Source organism: Fopius arisanus, unplaced genomic scaffold (genome assembly GCF_000806365.1).
Source record: "Fopius arisanus strain USDA-PBARC FA_bdor unplaced genomic scaffold, ASM80636v1 scaffold00019, whole genome shotgun sequence".
Lineage (NCBI taxonomy): Eukaryota > Metazoa > Arthropoda > Insecta > Hymenoptera > Braconidae > Fopius > Fopius arisanus.
In genome coordinates this window covers 1005297-1025871 of record NW_011887758.1, presented here as the reverse complement: position 1 = coordinate 1025871, position 20575 = coordinate 1005297, and the positions used below count along the sequence as shown (strand labels likewise).

Genomic DNA, 20575 nt, shown 5'->3' with positions numbered 1-20575 from the left:
CTTCAAAATGAGATGAAAGTAACAATTAACGTCAATAATTCAACGCGATTGTTTTTTTTTTATAACGAATTCTGCATCTTCCTTCTGAATGACCCGAATCATTTTATTTTCTCCTGTAGATGAAGAGAATAAAGAGACGAGGGGAAATTAGAGTAAATTGAATCAATCGATTTTCATTATTCCTCGATTTCCGGTGAATATCGCCGAATTTAATGGAGATGACAAAATTTTTATTAGAACATAATTTGTAGATCTTAATTAGCTCTACAAAAAATGTCATTACAGAAATTGAATTATCTGCCTCAGATTCCGAGATATGGGAAAAAAACTCGGGGAAAATTGATTCGACGTGCACCACTTACCGGTTCCCTATTAATCCGCACTTAATTAATAATTAAATAATGAAAAAATATTATCCACTTGTCTCTCTCTTTCCCTTCAAATTAACACGCCACCATACTGAATTCACTCTGAATTTCTATCATATTTCAGACATTTTATCAGAATTTTTATTATTATTTCGTGTAAACGTTTATAATAATTATAATTTACAATTACGATGATTGATGATAAATACAAATAGAACAACGTAATTTTTCGGAAAAGGGTAATAGGGATGAGATAATAGGGAGATGCAATGGGAGGGACGAGGGATTCGAATGGAAAAAATGGGTACAGATGTTACTTTCTTCTCTCATTAATTTATCACTCCTCATTAATCATAAGCCGATGGATGAATTTTCCGTTGCTCTTTTGCCTTCCCTTCTCACACAATATTCTATCTATAATTAATTAAATTCTCAATAAAGTGCTGTTATTTATCTGCCTGAGAGGGATGACAGCGCAATTGTTAACAATAAGTCAATAATCTCTCACTCGATATATCGATAAATTTTTTACCAACGAAAAGATGAAATCCAGATTATTATTCACTGGCTCAACGAAAGAATATGAACAATCGATAAATAATTCCAACAATTTGCACTATCCTATCGATAATAATTTCTCCTGGATCGACAGTTCTTCCTCTTGCCCTCGACAAACACCGATACATCGAAAAATATCAACACGACAGCGAAACGTTTATCCGAATTACGATTCAATAGCGATTCTTCATCCGTAATGTACATAAAAATGGATGAGGGATAAATAGCAATTTTTTTAACAGCAATTAGCGCACGTGTTAACGTTATCGTGCACAGCAAATACAATTGTATTCGTTGGAGACAGGGTCGAGGTAATTAGTAGATCGATTGACGAATGTCCAGACATATTGATCATTGGTTTTATCGTTTTATCTCTTCATTAATCAATCACTTAGTTTTAATCATCAACACGCGTCATCCCACAGCACTCATTAAAAATGATATATAAATGAGGAGAGATTGAAAATCGGATGAATAACGTTGAAATTTTCAAGTGTTCAGCAATGAGTCGTTAACCACAGCCACACAGTAATTTCCTCATTATTTCATGATAATTATTATACCATATTAACAATGTGTAACACGAATTTACGTACAATTATTCCGGTATAAATATCCACGATTTAAATTCTACCGAATAGAATAGTTGGGATTGAGTGGGCGAGGAAATAGGATATCATCCAATGATCTACGACTTATTTTCACTGTCTTGGTACGTTCAAATGACTCGGTGGAAGTCGAAGCAGTCGAATAGGAAATATTGATGATATGATTAATTTATTCGATTTCTGAAATAAATTGGAGAGTCCTCATTGATCATAATTCTTCCCTGATCGTCTGGATGTCTCGATATTGACTCACGGTGATTCCAATTGACGCCAGAATTTCTCATATTTAATGGACAATGACGAGAGAAAAAAGAAAAATTGAGGGAGAAAGGCAAAAGGAAGGAAAGCGAATGCGAGAGAAAAAGACGTGCCTCATTTACGAGATAAATTGTGAGCATTTTTATATCAATCAATAATATTCTCCTTCATGTTATTTCATCAATTAATCATAAGTCGAATGCGAAAAAATTAAGTTACCACTTTTGTCTGTTCGTTATTTCCACTTCAACATAATAACTTAATTTAATATTTATCAAACTCTCCATTTTCCTCATGCTCTTTACCTTTCTGTATAATAATATTTCATATTCTCTAGACAAATGTGAAATTTAATTTAATGACAAACTGGGTATAATGTAGTAAAGTTTGATGCGTTATTTTAAATCTTTCGCTTTATCTCTGGGTTTCGTAAATCATTTTCTTTATTAAAATTCATATCTCTTTAATTACTGAATTACTATTCCCTCGTTCGTCATCAAATCCTCGTATCCTGTCCCATTTCAACATCCAGGGGAGAATATTATTCCATGGAGACAAAAGTTCGTCAATAATTACCTTCACATATCCATTCACCTGATTCCTACTTGTCATTTAAAAAAAAAAACAGTTCTTAATTTTTTCTTTTCGTCTTATTTATTTTCTCACGCTTTTACAAATAAAAAAAACTGTTCTCTTTCTCTCTCGCGCGCGTCAACCATTTCCAATTATCATTTTCAATAATTTTTGGTGATTAATATCTCAACAGGGTCATTTCATCGTCCCCTCCCAACTCCATCCACCTCTCATTATCATTTGTTCTTGCATTAAAACCGTCATGTCCTTTTTATCTCACTGGTTAATCAAATTCAATATTTACGTTAATTCGACCATAATCGCTCAATAAAACATTATCAATTGGATGATGACAACATTTTGGTCCATTGGATTGCGTGCAGAGAGAGAGAACACGATTTATTAATTTCCATTAATTTCTTTTAATTATTAAATTTGTTTCATCTCGTCGCACATTAATTTACTTCAAGGACACGACACGGCACGGGGACAGGTGCGACTTTTAAATTCATATTTTTTTTTTAAACTTTTTTCGAGTTTTATTGATTTGTTCATTTCATTTTGTCTGGTGGAAGTGTGGATGTGAATCATTATCGCCCACTGGGAGAAGAACGAGGAAATGAACTCGGAGAACAACGAGGAAATTTATTTATGGAGAATGAGACAGGGGGAGATGATGGGGTGGGATTTTTCAATTTGTCGATAATCTGGAGAACAAAAATTTGTGAATGGAGCGATGGGTGGGACATGTGGGGTCTTGCGAGCTCTTTCTGGTTTTCTTTCATTGTGTTGTTGTTGTTGTTTTTTTTTTTTGGAGAAAAACGGGAGGGGAGAGAGTGGGGGAACGATAGAGAATAGGATGGTTGTTTTTTTTGTTTCTTATTAGGTTTAAGAAAGGGGGATTAGGACTTAATCTTAGGAGGGTTAGTTGTCGCCAGGCTCCTGTGGTTCGTCTCCATCGCCCTGCGTGTCACTGGTCCAGAGAGTGAGGTTGTCACGCAACAGCTGCATGATCAATGTGGAATCTTTGTAGCTGTCCTCATTTAATGTGTCCAATTCGGCGATCGCATCGTCGAATGCCTGAAAAATTATTCAATTTTTCATCAATTCATTGTCGACTATTCCAAGAATTTCGTGCACTCTCCATTCCATTTATCTCCCAGACAATTATTTTGTGATTGTTTTATTCAGGGATTATCAGAAAAATTGACGTCATTGTATTGATTTTCAGGCAGAGGACTGGGGTAAATCGACGAATTTTCAAGGCACTTGTCTCGTCGAATAATCCAAAATCAGAATAATTAAACAGTTGATTTAAACTTGACGTTTTAATTGTCACTGTAATCATGCTCTTAGTATTAATTAAGATTTGAGATTTAGTGAGTGTTAATGGGAATTTTGTAAAGAAAATTAAATTCACAAACAAAATTGAACACATTACACCCTAACCTGCTTTGCCAAGTGGCAAGCCCTTGCCGGGGAATTTATGATTTCGTAATAAAAAACTGAGAAGTTGAGGGCAAGACCGAGCCTTATCGGATGTGTAGGCTGCATTTTTGACTTGGCAATGTCAAAAGCCTCCTGATATGCCTTCTGTGAGTCCTCGACCACTGCTGCAAATTCATCCATACAAAATTGATAATTTTTTTCCATTAAACAAAAAGTTGTAATAGACTATTCAAACTAGAGTTATGTCACTCAAAAAAAAAAAGTTAGAACACCCAAAACGTTAAAAAAACCGAAGCAAAATGGACAAGTAGCCGGGAAATTTTTCCTTTTTTTAATTTTTCAATTTTCTTGCCGTCTTCTGCCTGAATCACAATCCAATGACGTTGATTTTTCACCTGTAAATTGTTTGTTAGTTAGATAAAATACCTGTTTGGCCAGTTGGCACGCCTTGTCTGGCGAATTGAGAATCTCGTAATAGAAGACTGAGAAGTTGAGCGCAAGACCTAGCCTGATTGGATGGGTTGGCTGCATCTTCTCCTTGCTGATCTCAAAGGCATCCTGATATGCCTTCTGGCTGTCGTTTACCACGGCTACACGTATTGTTAAATTTTTATATTTCACCTCGATTCAGTTATTTGCAGAAAAAAAAAACATACGTGCAAAACATTCAGGGCATTCAAATAGTATGGATTAATGCGAATGACGAAATTTATGAATATTTCGTCATATGGATGAATAAAACGGCAAATCATTTGTTCAAGAATGTAAATTTAATTCTGCAGTCAAATGAAAATTAATTTTTTCAATTGTAATGATTTCAAGTCATGTGACTCTAAATTTTGAAATTAATGAAATAATATTCATCGATAATTCCATGCACATACCGTTTCTGGTTTCGCCGGTTGCTACTTCCGCGAGATACCTGTAGTAGTCACCCTTCATCTTGAGGTAGAATACTTTGCTCTCGGCATTGCTGGCCTTGGGGATCAGGTACTTGTCCAGTAGACCCTGAAGAGACGAAGAGAAAAAAAAATATTAAGTGATTATCCTCTCCCCAGGTATTTTTCCAAGGGTGTGACGTTGCGCTTTCGAAGAATTTTCAGATCTATCGATTGCCATTCGAATAATCAGTGATAGCAATTCAGTGAATGAATTCTGATGACTTAACTCGAGGTCGCAGTTCATAACTTGCATAAATCCTGACAGCATCAACTATTTCAATACTAAAATTGAATTACGTCGATAAACTGAACTAATTATAGTCAACAGTCAACTCGAATTTACGTGACCTCTACCTGGATGACGTACGGTGTTTATCGAGGGATTTGCGAGCCCCAGAACAAACAGACGACTCGACTATTTATTGCAGTCAATTGTATTCCGAGGATGTGTCGAGGTGCAATTAACGCGTTGCACCATTTAATTCGTGAATAATAGCTGTACCATCCTCATCCTATAAATTTCCACAACGAGAAACTCTTATTTCCTCATCATCGAATAATCCAATTCCATTTTGGGGGATATCTCGGAATCCAGAGGAGTTACGAAAATTTTTCTCATAATCACTTTTGCAGGTTGAAATGAGAGCTACAAAGAATGTCCCACAAAAAATTTTCTAACTCTCTCAGATTCGGAGATATTTCGAAAAAAATGAATTGATTTTCGTCTTTTATTCAATACTGAATTGAATAAATCGTCGGCTAAAAATTGGAGAACATGGACTGACGTTTAAAATAATATTTAATAATTTTTTAATAGTTCTAGTGACCCAGTTACCCACTTTACTGTACATCCGACCTAGCTGACCTTCTACTCCACTCCAGTTGACGCACAAACCTCCAATTACATTATCACTCCTCATGTTTTATATTTCAATTCATCACAGGCCACAGGTGATCAAGATATACCGTGATAATGGTGTTGGCAACAGGTGAAGCCCGTTGACACTCGGAATATTAAATTTTCTTTTCGTTTTTCGTGGGTATTCATTCACCGCTGGAATAGAATTGAGAGATGATGCATTCGGCTGAAGTGCGTCACATCCGCCACAATTTCCACTTTAATTTCCGGATTCTCTCGATTGCGATCTTATATCTCATGCCATTTCAAGTCACTCCAGGTTTTCCCTTACGTTTTTATCCGTAGACTGACTCGAGGTGATTAATAAATTGAATTCAGCACCAAACTCATAAATAGATTATTCACCAATTCAAATTTAGTTCCAAATCTCGAGGCTTCGATCTCGAAAACTATTGATTCTAGGAGGAAATAAAGAGAAACGATAAGAATTTTAAATCCATAGAGTCTATCCCACGAATATTCCACGAATATTCTCATCCTTTTTTTTTTCCTCATACACTTTAATCCCCCCACGTGCCCCAATTTTTATGCAATACCCGAAAGTTTCACAATTTCCTCGGCAGTTCGCCGACCTTCCCATCGCTGCCCTTGTGCTTAGCCACGAGGCATCTTAAAAAAGACGTCTGTTCCCCCACTATATTCTGCCTCGTTGGGTTATTTCTCAGAGGAATGAAAAAGTAGAGGAAAAGGGAGGATGGGTTATTCGAGTACAGAAGACCTCTGCCAAAATATTTCACGATCTTGGACAGACTCCAGGAGGCTTTTGCGTTAAACGAGAGACGAGGGATTCTTGCCACTAGAACATGGACTCTATTACTCCCCCTGAGTCCCTCCCCATCCCACAAATACCAAATAAAAATGCTGAATCTTCAAAGCTCCACATTTATCCAAAAAAACTCAATTCACTATTCGAATTGAATTTAATCGAAAAATATGTCGTCACATATCTAATTGAATTATCAGTGATTATGATACACTTGGTCCACAGTTAGATAACAGTGGGAGAATCAAAAGTGAAATTACCAAAACGTCGTAGCAAATTTCACGTAGTTCCTTCTCAACTTTTTCCCGGTATTCCTTGGCCATCTGCTGTTTGCGCTCTGATCCCTCAGTTTTTTGCTCAATCGATGATATTACACGCCACGAGCTGCGTCTCGCACCAACGACATTCTTGTAGGCGACAGAGAGTAGATTTCTCTCCTCGTTAGATAATTCAACCCCCGTTTCGGTGACTGCTTTCATAGCAGAAGCCATGTCATCGTACCTTTCGGCTTGCTCAGCGAGCTTCGCACGCTGCACCAATTCCTCTTTGTCCACAGACATTGTGTCGGCTGCAACAGAAAAGAGAAAAGATTTTTCCTACATTTTAATACTTTCATTTACCCTCTAATTTTCAATCTCCTTCGGCCCGAGTGTTTGGACGAATGTCCCAAATCTTTTGTCAGACAGGAAAAACGAGGGCTCGTCGTCGCTGAACATTTTCCTATTTTTCATTCTTCTCTTTATTTTTTTCTTTTCGAGGGATAAACCCAACTGAAAGACGCATTTTCGGGCTGGCCAGGTGCCACCGGTTAGACGCCCTCTTTTCTACCTGCCATCCTATCCAACAACTCTGGATGATGTCATCGGGAGATGAAGACACGCGCCCAAGAGGCCCCACTCTGGGGCCTCCAGGTAAAGCAATTCCGAGGGTTTCCAGGGAAAAAGGGCATTCCAGTAAATTTTTCTCCGAACGAAAAATAAAAACTAGCAAAAATTTCTCAACTCCCAAAATCTCTTCGTAAATTCATTTCATTCCCAATTAACAAATTTTCGTCAATCGTTGAGTCACGCCAGTCAAATAAAATCCTCAAATATTATCACTCATTGAACCGAAATATTTCCACGTGAAATTTATTTTGTAAATAACGTCTCCCCAGTAATTCGCAAATTTCAACCGCTAAATTCTACCGCCCACACGTAATTGTCATTCATTACTCTCGTCAATCCAATGAAATCGGAATCCGCCATTTCTCTATGAAAAATTCGATAGGTTCAGGAGAAAAAAAAATAAGGGGAGCAGGAATGAGTGATAATGGATTTAAAAATATTCTGGAGTTCAGTGATCCTGGGAGATAAAGGGGAAGAGGGTGGGGAACATGTGGAGGTCGTAAGAATGTCATCTTCGATGTACTCGAGAATCGAGTGGTAAGTCACATTGAATCACGTGAGGAATAAGGTAGTGTACCGAGAGGGGGTGGTGGGGCGTTAAAAAGGGTGCGCACACACCGTCGGCACTCTGTCGTTTCCGGTTTCATTCATGCGCTTCCGGTTTTGGTATTCAGGCGTTTCCCAGATGCGCCGTGTACAGATACTGGAAAAGTGCCCCACCTCGATTTTCGTCTTAAGAATAATTCTCAAGAAATGAAAATTCGATAAATCAAAGAATTTCACACATTTCACAAATTTATTTTCGCTATCTCATCCCCAGACGTGGAATAAAAATTTCCCATTATTTATTAAGATATTGCGCAATGGAAAAAAATTTTAAGTCTCTTTTAATATATGGGAAATGACAGGAGCCATTAGGTTAATTCCATCATTATTAAAGTGATGAGCAAGAGGTTTTTACTTTCTAAAGTGATTTAGGGACATTTTCGAATGTTAATCCTCGGAGTGAAAATTCTTGGAGGCAATGGAGAATGGAGAGTGTGGGGAGTGGTTTTACATAGTTCAATGGAATTTGCCCTCAGGTGCGATCATTAATGCATCACGATTGGCGGAGTTATATTTCCTACGAGCAATGACTGCGGCATGTGCTTTTTCTTAACATCTACCATCCTATCTTCCCATGGCATTTTTTTTCTCTCTCATTTTCAGGAAAAACTACCGCTGCTATTCAGCTCTACCTCGGCTCCAGATAATCACCACCGTTTATCGAACTCCATGTTTATCTAGGGTATTTTATCGGAGGTTGGATTAGCTGATAGTGAAAATGGGAAATTGAACGTTCCTCCGATTTCTTTTTGATCAATTCTAAACGCTCTAATGGGAAGCACTCGTTATCGAATGGCATTTCATCAATCTAATGGTATAATCGAGTTGATAAGTTCTATTGAAAAAAAAATTATATTTATCGACCACTCGGCGGTCCTCATAGAAATTTTAAATCTTGAAAATCCTATCAGGAACTTATAGAAATTAAATCTGCATAAAAATCTGCAAATATCTCCGAAACAATGAGAAATATCGGAAATTTCATATCGATCTTTTCTGTCGCTCCCAGTTAGGTCGACAAAAAAGGTCATATGAAAAATCTCGATATTTCCCATAGATTCTGAGATGTTCAAGGAAAATCGGGGAATGAGGTTTCCTCGATAATTCTAGGTTATGTCCGTAATATTGAAGTCTCCACATTCCGTCTGATGAGGAAAAAATAATCACCTCCCACCCGTGGAATCATCAATCGTGGCGTACCAAAAGCCTAAAAAAAGTAATAAGAAATGAAGAGAAATAAAAAATGTTAAAGCGGGAGTAGCGGGTTGCGCCAATGCGGTGGGGGCCCGATTGTACGAGTCGATGGGCTTTTTGCGCCGCAGACACGACCACTTGGGATCGATAGCTCGTTACTGGAATACTCAGGCCTCTACACCACTAAATTACCACCGGAAAACCCCTACACCTTATCACAAAACCCCTTCCCCCAATTTTCCGATTAAAAAAAGGAACGATAAAAAGAAATTATAAACGCCAAAAATAGGTGAGAGGCGCCGGAAGTCATACAGACGTGACGGTAAAGATAAAATAATTCCCGGTACATCAATCCAACGAGCCATTATGAAATTAAAAAAATGGACCAATAAAAAAAATCATGGATAGCCTTACCTATTTAAAAAAATCCTTTGTACAATAAATACTTAAATAAATATCGTAATGAGTCTCTCCCAATCACAAGAGAGACAATAGTTTTGGTCGAGGTGACTCTCACCGACTAGAATGAAACGTCTTTTTTTGTTACTCTAAAAAAAATAAAAAAAATTACTCCACGTTCACAAGAATGTTCAGGGTATATCCGATGAGTGACTCTCGTCCTTCAGTACCCGCTGATTATTTAAATGTTTGTGGGAAAAAAAAATGAACGTTGGTGGGTGGTGCAATGCCGTGCCGATTTTTTTTTTGAGTTTCTCTCAAATAGTTTAATTGATGAATATTTTAATTCGTCGAATCATGGGTTTGGACACCGCACATCCCTCTTTGACCACTCCCGCACAACGACTGAGCCGGCAACGCTGTCCGCCAATTCGGCTCGACTCGTGCCGGGGCCTCGGGTTTAATCGTTGCATCTCGTTCACGCCCGGTGGACGTCGGCAACCACCCGAAATATTGATCCCGCAATGCAGGCATGGCCGACGTTCCACCGACCAAGGGGGGGAGATCATTGGGTGGGGCAACGCGTCCCCGGGACAACGCGACGCGGCGCGTCGCGACGCCACTATTTTACTCTTTTTTTTATTTATTTTTTTATGTTTGCATTTTTGCATTTTTGCATTTTTGCATTTTTTCATTTTTTCATTTTGACGTTTTCCGTTTTTTCAGCTCCAACGATTTTTCAACATTATGAGGAATCACTAATTTTAATGCCATTTTAACCCACGGAATTCATCACCTCCTGGAGCACGGAAGAGACAGTTTTTTTGTTGAAAAATGTATGACATTTTTTGGTGCACCGGAAATAATTTATTTATTTATCCATAATTATGTATTTCCATAGGTAAATATTTAATTTGTTAATAATTTGAGAAAAGTTTATTACACCGAAATAATTAATTGATTAATAATTATGGATGAATTGAGAATGACTATCGAGTTGGAATAAAAATGAGATGAATCGGATAATCGCTTGAATATGAATAAAAATTGTGATTTTTTGATGAAAAATTGTTAAAATTCCAGATATTTGGGGCATGATAATTGGCAATTATTTTCACGACTAATTACGAGGAGCAACCCAGTGACAATAATGGCGTAGAAGGAAATTCTAATTTGCATTCATTCACAGCCTCGTGTTCGCCTCAATCCCTTCTCCAGCTTTTACACCAGTCCACAGGTGAATTCCCTCAGTACCCTCCCCCCCATCCCAATAACGCTGTTATCATTTCTCCAACATTGCATCTTCGTTTGATATCAACACCGATGAATTGCTCTGGGATAATAATTAACGTGTAAACAGAGAAAGCTCTGAATCCCCCAGGATGCATAAACAACTCTGGATCCCAGGCATTTCAACGACTGAAATCTAACACGTGTATTCCCTCTGGTAATTGATGGCTAAATAATTAATTCAACTGAGATCTCCTGGATATTTCACTGCCTCAAGAAGATCAATTCCCCTCGTATTCCCCAGGGAAAAAGGAAATTAAAATGACGAACCAAAATCATTGCCTCAACCTTGTAACTAGAATTGATTGACATTTTATTCTGGGAAATAATTTCCATATAAATTTCAAAAAGTCTTGTACCCTTAATTATCCTTAATTATCCTTAATTATCATTAATTATTATTAATTGTGATTGAATTACCATTTTAATCCCAAAAATAAAACATAATTTTCCAATAAAAAATCACCTGATTTGACATTCAATTTGAAAAAAGAATTTTTATCAGAGAAATTTGAATTCCAGGGGGTGAAAGTGGCGAGGGGGAGGGGGAGGAGTCGCAAATTTTTTCTTTTGAAATGGCAGGTGAATCGGGTGAGTGATAATCACTCTCTCGCAGGTGAAGGTGAGTGAGATGGAGAAGAAATGGCGGATCTGTTGGCAAGAACTGAAAATGAAATATTGATCTCTTGTTGAGGGAGGGGTAAGAGGAGTGAATTTTAAAGAAAGACAGCAAATAGGGGTTGCGCGCGCAAAACCCTGCAGCCTGACCCGCCCCTGTATTTTCAATGCGCCATTTTCCCATTTTTTAATGCACAGAAAAAAAAAACAATATTAATTACGAATTGAAAAATATCAAACAACTTTAAAAAAAAGTAGATTAAAATTTCTCATTCCCTGATTATGAAATGTTGAGAGCTCTTTTAGCTGATAAACTTCACTCCAGATTCTCACCCCCACCTTGAGCCAATTAAAAAAAATCATTAAGGGTTGTGAACATGAGGTAAAGCACTTCCAGATAAATCTACGTTCCAAGAGGCTCATTATCACCTGATAATGACTCTTAACTGATTGAATACCTCCAAAAAAAATAATGAATATTTATTTTTTCCTTAATCTACCTGGATTGAATAATTCCTGTGGTTCTGTTATAAAAAAATCGTTTTAGAATAAAAATCCATGGGATTGTTATCACGATAATATCATTAGTGTATCTCTCCATGAATTTCCATCGGCTTTATCAGCGAGTTGAATCGACTGGAAGACAACGGTGGAACCCATCGTGTCTAAACGTCCTTGAGTATTTTTTTTATATCCTTTATTTAACTTTCTGAAAGAGGTGAAATCACTCCTTGAGACGAGGAAAGTGCACGCGAGGTTTTTTAAAATTTTTCTCAGGTCATTGGTGAACGGACGGGTCATTAAGACATTTGATTATATTTACTTGATGGCAGTAACTCGTAATCATTGAGAATGCGACACTTTGTTTTATCAGTTTTTTTTCAACTTAAATCCTCAGTCTGGGGATTTTTCTTAATTAAAACTGGGGGATCCGTAATGAGGGATTTTCACTTGCATGTGAGAACGTGAAGGTAAAACGCATTCTTTCCAAACCCCTCAATGCCTCTCGGGAATTATTAATATCGGTGTGCGGAAGGAGTGAGTCAGTGATAAACTCGGTGTTAACCTGCTTTACATTCACTGTACGTGTGAATGAACTCGGTTTCAGTCGATATTTCAAACTTGAAATCGAACCATTTCGATTTTACCTTTCCAACGGACCAATTCCCCAGTCCTTCCAATTTTTTCATTTTTTCCAATCATAAAAAATACCACACGACTAGCTCAACTAATTTTACCTCCATTTTTAAATTTATAATTTATTTTAGAATTTATTTTTATAATAATAATTTATAATGTATTTATTCATCCAATTTATCTCGCTGAAAATCGAATTGCCATTGCGCAATTGAATTTCAATAATAATAAATATGCGTAGATATTTCAATCGGAATTGTTCAATCTGAATTTATTGAAATTCCATCTGGATTTTCATTTCCCTGAATTCCAGATGCAAATGGGCGACAAAGTGAGTCATGGGACCTTCGGTAAATCGATGACAAATCGATAAATCCAGCATTGAGTACACGCCACTGGGAGTACAACAGAATATATTTAATTTCCTACGTTATTACGAAACACGTTGTACAGGGGTTGTAACAATGTTGTATTGTCGATTGACTGTGCAAACTAGAATCTATCGATGTTTTCCATGCAAGACTCAACGATTTCAATGAAGAAAACAGAGGAAATGTAAAAATGGATTCCGAGTTTCTAGGGCAGGGCCATCGATTCGAGTTCCGCATCCACGGGTGCGTTAAATTTTCAATTTTCAATTTTCATTTCCCTATTTTTTTCTTCTTAATGGACTAATTGAAAAGTACGAGATTCACTGCTGTGCCAGCGATAAATAATAACCGATGTGAAAACTGTAATTACTCAGAAATTTTCAACGGATTCATTAAAACAGAATGTCTTACTTAAAATACACCACCACCTCCCGTGAATTTCAATTACGAGCATAAATTCATTAATGGGGGGAGAGAATGAGAATAAAATGGCCTCCAAGGCCGGGATGAAGGGAATAATAATTTTTTTTCATTTGCAAATGTTCTAAATAAAAAATAAATCCTCACACCCACGATTATCTGTTAAACTAAAATAAGTCCTCTTTTGCGCTGTCATCTTTCCGCAAATATTTCGGAATCGAGCAAAGATACCGATATTTTCATAGAAACCTTTTTTGCAGCTCTCATTTTTCCCCCCAAAAAATATTATAACAAAAAATTCGCTATGTGCTTCCAATTCCGAGATACGATCGAAAAACCGAGTCGAAAAAAAAAATGTACTTGTCCCAGTTCATCAATTCGTTAATGAATTTGTTTATGAGTAATTACGAGACGAATGGGGCAAATAGATGAAATATTCAGTTAAAAATTGCAGAGGAAAATAAAAGGGATGTTATCAGTGGTGGAACAATACGACAGAGGGGATGAGATAGCGTTGACATTCCGGTGGCCTCTTTGTCGTTTAACACGCGCCAACAGAGAATGGAAAGAGACATGTCTTTGTGAGTGTTTGCGCGTGGAAAATGCAACCTTAACTGTCTCAATGTGTATTTCTCGATGACCGTCGACGGAAAACGCCAGGTACACGGGCTAGTGACGAGAGGATCAATATTGGCTCGTGCCCGAGGCCCTCTACCTCCAACACCATCATATAAACCACTCGGTTGTTTCCAAGGCTCCACGTGAGGCAACCAATGTTTATTATCATCCATCAAAGGATCTCCAATCGACCCAATCCCATTTCATTCAAATCCTGGGGATTCGTTTCGATGGGATTCCATCTGCCGTCTCAGCTCGAATAAATAATCATTGAAATACAATTAACTTGACCCAAAGAAATTCCTATGATGAGAAAAATCAAATCAAAATTAAATGAACGGATTTTCTGGTTAAGACACTTTTAACAGTCTCTCGGAAATTTCGAGAAATTATTGTTTGAATTCTGAACATTTTTTTTTATTGCAAAATCGATGAAAAAAGAGAATAATCAGAATACTCATTAAATTCAATTATTTATCAATAAATAAATATTGAATAATCCAGTTGTTTAAATTGAAATTTCAACTGCAGTCATACCGATTAAAATTTATTTAACGAAAGTATTAATTTTCGGGTATAATTTCATAATTTTGACAGTTTCAAGATCGATTATGGGAATTACTCGTCGTAATTAATTCCATTGTCTTCAAGTACGTTTTGAAAACGTTTGTTATTCATCGAATGGACACATTTGCAGGCATGTGATGGGTCAGACACACCAGTGGTCAGACTGGACGACGTGAAAGAATTTACGTAACCCTGTCAGTTTCCAAAGCTATTGTTTAACAGTGAATGCTGTCAAGTGGTGACAATTCGGGTGCTTTTGTCGATCACATGAATATTCCCTGGTTTTCTCTGGTATTATCATTGAGGCACTGCAGACGTCACATCGAGTTCGAGGTAAATAATTGAGTTACGTCCTCATCATCCAGCCTCACAATTTTTTTTAATTAAAAATCGTGATGCTAATTGACAATGTCCATTAATCGTCCAGAGGCTGATCGAGTTGGTCAGGCATTTGCTGGTAATATTCCCTGTAGTGACTCACCACTAGAAATTTTACGGAATTTATGGGAGAGTGAACAGATCGATGAACGATTGTTTGTGGATGAGCATGTGGATCTCCAGGAGACAAGCCATCAGCGTAATCATACACCTCGGTAATAATGACAATGAGATTAGGAGTAATCACTCATCGGTGAAAATATCATTACCCAGTATGAGTGTACGAGTAGAAATGGAAAAAGAGATAAATGTACACGCACATATACTTTACTCGAGTGTTTAGTGAGAACTTGTGTCGAGAGATTGTGAACACCACAGGTGGCATTCCACACATGCGTCGAGTGACGTAGAATCTGCAAGATTATCGGTTATTTAACAGATAGATACGTTGGATAACTCGAAAATTCAATAAAAATGGATCAACCGTGAGTTGTCGCGTGTGTTGTTGGGTAATTTAATATTCTCCAAGGTGCCACCGGAAATTGGAATTAATCTCTTTACAGATCCCATTGGTAAATTTCCCAGAGGTACCAAGACGAAACCCCAGATATGACTAACAACTACAAAAATTAATGAAGTAAAGAATTGAACGCCTTCAGGCGCAGCCACTGAGCGTAAAAAATTATTTGAACGATAAAAATTGTTCTCTACAGATTTTTCATCCCAAAATATTGGAATTGATTTCCCTTTTTTTTTATTACCCAACTACTCCCTCACTATACACGATAGAAATAAAAGTCAACGGAGATGTGCGTAAAATAGTGACAAAAAGTCGACACAACTGGCGCGATGCGTCAGACCGTTTGGAAATAGAAACTGATGTCAAGCTCACGAGACCAACAAGATGTACCTAGGGTAAACGCATTAAATAAATACTGCCTTGCAACTCCTCGATAATTTTCGTGGCCGTTCATTAATCCCATGAGTATTATCCTAAAACCCATTAAAAGGAAAACGATCCCCAGTCCACGTTTTAATGAAGGAACGGATTTTTTTTATTTACAAAGGGGCACGCCACGAAAAGCTTCTATGAATTTAAAATGACGTGTTCGTCAGTGGTAGCTCCTAGCCCCTGAATGAGTCATACGATCGAGTCACTAAGAGAGAAATTAAGATCTCCACGAAGTGAGAAAATAAAAATAGACAGATCACAGTTTCATGGTGAATCTCGGGAGGAAGAAACCCTCAGATCGCGTGTCAAAATCCTCCAAAGTCGAGTCTTAAAACCACTCGGAAGAAACTATTTTTCCAATTGTCCAATTTACCGGTATTTACAGGAGAATCTTTCCTCCAATTAAATTCAGCAATTGCAATTTCACCGGTGATTAATATCAATTAATTTACCCGTTGAAATTCCACCGAAAGAAATTTGTTAATGAAGATTAATGAAAAATGGAGAAATCCTCTGTAGAGAGATTTTGTTAATTAAATAATGAATTTTTGGAAAAAAGGGGTTAATGATTTTTTTTCCGGGGGTTAATTATTCTAGGGGTCTTGAGGTTGTCGTCAAGCACTTGATGACGAGACGATGCGTAGAAAAGGGCGGGAATTTTAAACTCCAGATGATGAGAGCCCTTTTGAGAACCTCTCCATCGTCGGTCTTTGCTCTCTTCTTAGGGAATACCCAGTGGAAGTGGGTCGTCAGCTTATCGCAATAATTGAGCTGGTGAATTCAAAGGATGAGGGGAAAAACACTCTCGGGATAGAGGGAGAGAATCGAAATGACTGGCATTAAGAGTGAACAGGGTAGAGGGTGGAGACAGGCCAAGGACGATGTCCGGGAAAACTGGTCGAGGTCGTTTACTCGATGGATCGGAAGAAAAGACGCGGAAGGTGTAGGTGGAACAAGAGGCTCATCGTTTCCTAGGTATATCGATCCCATCCGTATCACTAAACCCAAGACCAAACTTTTAGATTTTTTTTCCAAACCCTCGGAGTCCAAATCTTCCGTTGCAACTGAAAATTTTAATCAATTTTCTGGTGAAATCCCTCGGGAAAATTATCATCCAATTAAAAACCCAGAAAAATAGATTTAATTATGAATTTAAATAAATTTCATATCAATTTCTTTTCTCTTTCACATCAGATTGAAAGAATTATTTTGCACGTCCAGTGACACGAATACCGGATATATTTTTCTAGGTTGTGAAAGTTCCCGGGAAAATTTGATTGCTGCAATTTTCGGGGTGAGGGGAGGATTGATTTATGACCATGAGTCATTTTGGAATCAATTATTCGAGGGGAATTTATTTTTAGTTCATTCAGAATTGATCGAGACCTGTCTGCTAATTGATCCTGCGGTATGCCCTTCATTAAAAAAATATTTGGACGGTTTTATAAATTATTTAAACAACCGACCGTGATAATCGATTCCCTAGATTAATTAAGCCCTTCATTTAATGATTTCTAATGCAATTAAACCAGACTCCGGTTGAGAGGCAGTGATTTTTGAGTGAAAACAAAATTATTCGCTGTGTAATTAGCGTGGGATTTGAAGAATGCTGGATTATAAAGTCGAAAGACATCCACATGGAAGTCATTGAGCTCTCGCTCGAGTGAGTCCACATCATTGAAGAGGTAGGAATTCTGAGAGAATGGTATCACGTCGTCATTCCACCCACAAAAAAAAGTTGAAAAACTTTCTAGGTAACAGTCTGCTACAGAGCGGATGAATTATTCACCTGGTGCTGAGCTAGTTCTCGGTCATTATCGTAAATATTGGAGAACCGGGACAGCCGGGGTTGATGATGAAGAGAAGTCTAGGGGGAGTGGAAGTATTTTGTGGACCAAAAACAGTATCGATCATCGACGCTTGACTTGTCAAAGAACCCGTGGCCCTTCGGCTAAAGAATCCACTCGTGTTCAGTACCACCGGAAATACAAATTTTACAGTCTAAAACATAAATTGAAATAAACTCCAAAGGAATTAATTAAATAACTCAATTGCACGTGGGGAATGTTTCTGAAAAAGAGAAATCACTTCGTGATGATAGTGTGGAATTTTTTTGATGAGGAATGTCCGCATTGCACTCGATTCCAATTGTTTCTGGAAATATTTAATTGAACTCTTTGATCGAATTCCAGAATAAAAAATTAGCCTTGAGTACCAGAGGCCCTCAGGATAAATCAATAGTCTCTATTTTAAAATATCGGCCGAAAGAATTCTCCAGGAAACTCAATCCCATTCATTAAAATTCCAAAATACGACATTGGCATTGGACTAATGTACCAATCCATATTAGGATATGAGTTCCATTCAGCCTACGGAATTACGCAGTACCTAGTGAACTTCATTGACACCTAAACCACGACTGGCCATTCACTCCCCGACACCGTGCCCTCCTAATCCTCACTAAAATTCCCCCTCTTCGAATTCCTCGTTAACATATCAACAACGGAAAATTCAATTCAGGGAAAAATAAATAATCGAGGAAAAATCAAGTCTAACCGGCAGGTCAAAAGCAACATGGCGACGTGACACTCCCCTGTCCTCTCCAACTACGTCATTCGAGAATGTAACTAAACTAAAAATTGCTACCAACTCAAGGAAAATTAACAATTCATCCCACGCCCTCCGGGAAAAATCTCTTTTCTCCACGAGACCCTAAAAAAATAGAAAAAATCCTCATAAAATGGAAATCCCATGACCAAAAATCCAAAAATATTCCAGAAAAAGGAAAAATCAAAAACTCTTATTTTGCCAGTTCTCAAGTACCCAGTTGAAAAATGATAAACGCAAAATTCTCGGAGCAATTCACCGGTCGTGACTCAAAGATGGCCACCCTGAAGAGAAAGACAGAATTAAAAAATGAAATAGAGAAAAAAAAAGAGAGGTCTTTGCGCGTGGCGTGCGTCATTACCGCACGACGGAGCCGCATTGGGATCGCATGACCTGGTCGAAAAATATGATATGATTTTTCTTCACCACCCCGTCCCCCACCCCCTGATCACCCGGATTTACTGAATTTAAAATCCCTCCGAGGGCCGACAACCCAGGGGGAAAACTCCCCATCAATTCCCCACTCGATACCTCAATGATAAAATAATGAAACTCAAGGGGGGCAGGATGATTTTTCAATGGCTACGGGGTCCACACGATATCCGTTTTTCCAACGAACAGTTCGACGTTCAATACGCACTCCTGGTATTCATCTAATTCGTCATAACGCTCACTGGGGTTGTCGGTGATTATTACGAGGGTTATTATAGTTATCGGATTGTTTTACTCACCTATTTCGAGTGCAGTAAGCGGCCTGGAAAATCAAGGCTTCAACGTATTACAATGTCTCACCGTTCACTACGGTCTCACAGAGTGCACTAGCTGCGACTGACGGAAGCCGCCATCTTAGGGCTGCGTTTGCTGCACGCGCAACTTCCGCTTGTTGAATTAAAATTATCAAATTTCCTGCAAATACTTCAGAAACATTTTAAAAAACATAAATAAAAGGTCAATATTCGAAATCTCTTGAAAATAGTGTCTATTGATTTTAGCACGGGGTGAGTGCAACCCCGTGATTTTTTTTTCTTTTCACTTTTGTTTTGAACCTGGGGAGACATCTCTGGGGGGTAGGGAAAACTGACACAAGGGGCTGAGGATCGTTTTAAAAACTAGCCTCAAGCCCAGAGGGGATGGAGTAAAGTAAAAGCTCAGTTCTGGGGGTTGGAGGGACTCCAGCGGCATCGTAGTACTGCACCCCAAGAGAGGGAGGGTGCAACACGCAATGCTGGGGTGTCCATCAAGTCGACGGGGTGAATTTTATTTTCTGCGCTATGAATGCTTTTTGTTTTTTATTTGTTTAACTGAAATTTAGCCGACTATAGAACGAGCGGAAGGGGGAAACCACATTTTGTGGAATTTTAAATGAAAAAAATTTTTCAATGTATTGAATATATACTACTAATGAAATTATAATTTCAAATTGAGCGCGTTGTCGAGTTGGCAGCGTGCTCGCCTGCCACGCGGGCGGCTAGGGTTCGCTCCTAGCACCATTCATTTTTTTTTTTCAAAATAATGATAATTTTATCTTTTTTTAATTGGCTAATCAATCGAAAGATTGTTTAAAAACTAAATTTTTGAAAATCGAGAAGATATTCAGTGAAATTAACAATTTTGAAATTTTTTTTAAAAATTCCTTTTCAAAATATATACCCCTAATGAAATTAAAATATTGTAATAATGCGTTATCCTAGTGGTAACGTGCTTGCCTACCACACAGACGGCCAGGGTTCGATCCTGCCGTCATTCATTTTTTTTTTTAAATAATTACAATTTTTTCTTTCGGTAGGTATTCACTGCAATTGAAAAATTCGAAATTTTTGAAAAAGTATCAGGGTAACATGAACATCGAGGAGCTATTCACTGAAATTTTCACTGAAAGTGAAAAATTCGAAATTTTTGTAAAAGTATCAGGGAAACATGACAATCGAGGAGCTCTTCACTGAAATTTTCACTGCAAGTGAAAAATTCGAAATTTTTGTAGAAGTATTAGGAGAACATAACAATCGAGGAGCTATTCACTGAAATTTTCACTGAAGGTGAAAAATTCGAAATTTTTGTAGAAGTATTAGGAGAACATGACAATCGAGGAGCTAT

The 20575-nt window shown here is 37.7% G+C and overlaps 1 protein-coding gene across 4 annotated transcripts; it reads right to left on the bottom strand.

Annotated features, from left to right (window-relative positions):
- Positions 1-3149: 3149 nt before the first annotated feature.
- Positions 3150-19319, bottom strand: 14-3-3zeta (tyrosine 3-monooxygenase/tryptophan 5-monooxygenase activation protein zeta). Of its 4 annotated transcripts, XM_011300816.1 has the most exons (6): positions 9754-9945; positions 9539-9672; positions 6698-7005; positions 4699-4822; positions 4241-4404; positions 3150-3445 (listed from the first exon to the last, which is right to left on the bottom strand). In XM_011300816.1, exons 3-6 carry the CDS (start codon positions 6995-6997, stop codon positions 3290-3292), a joined length of 744 nt encoding a protein of 247 aa, XP_011299118.1. In that variant the 5' UTR covers positions 6998-7005; positions 9539-9672; positions 9754-9945; the 3' UTR covers positions 3150-3289. The 4 variants fall into 4 exon arrangements, with proteins under 4 accessions (XP_011299118.1, XP_011299116.1, XP_011299119.1 ...); XM_011300814.1 differs by lacking the exons at positions 9539-9672; positions 9754-9945 and adding an exon at positions 19213-19319; XM_011300817.1 differs by lacking the exons at positions 4241-4404; positions 9539-9672; positions 9754-9945 and adding exons at positions 3815-3978; positions 19213-19319.
- Positions 19320-20575: the final 1256 nt, after the last annotated feature.

Coding starts and splice junctions, on each gene's coding strand:
- 14-3-3zeta (XM_011300814.1), bottom strand. CDS start 6,997: ATGTCTGTGGACAAAGAGGAATTGGTGCAGCGTGCGAAGCTCGCTGAG. Junction 4,823..6,697: donor AAATTTGCTACGACGTTTTG/GTAATTTCACTT, acceptor TCGTCTCTTCAG/GGTCTACTGGACAAGTACCT. Junction 4,405..4,698: donor AACCGGCGAAACCAGAAACG/GTATGTGCATGG, acceptor CAATACGTGTAG/CCGTGGTAAACGACAGCCAG.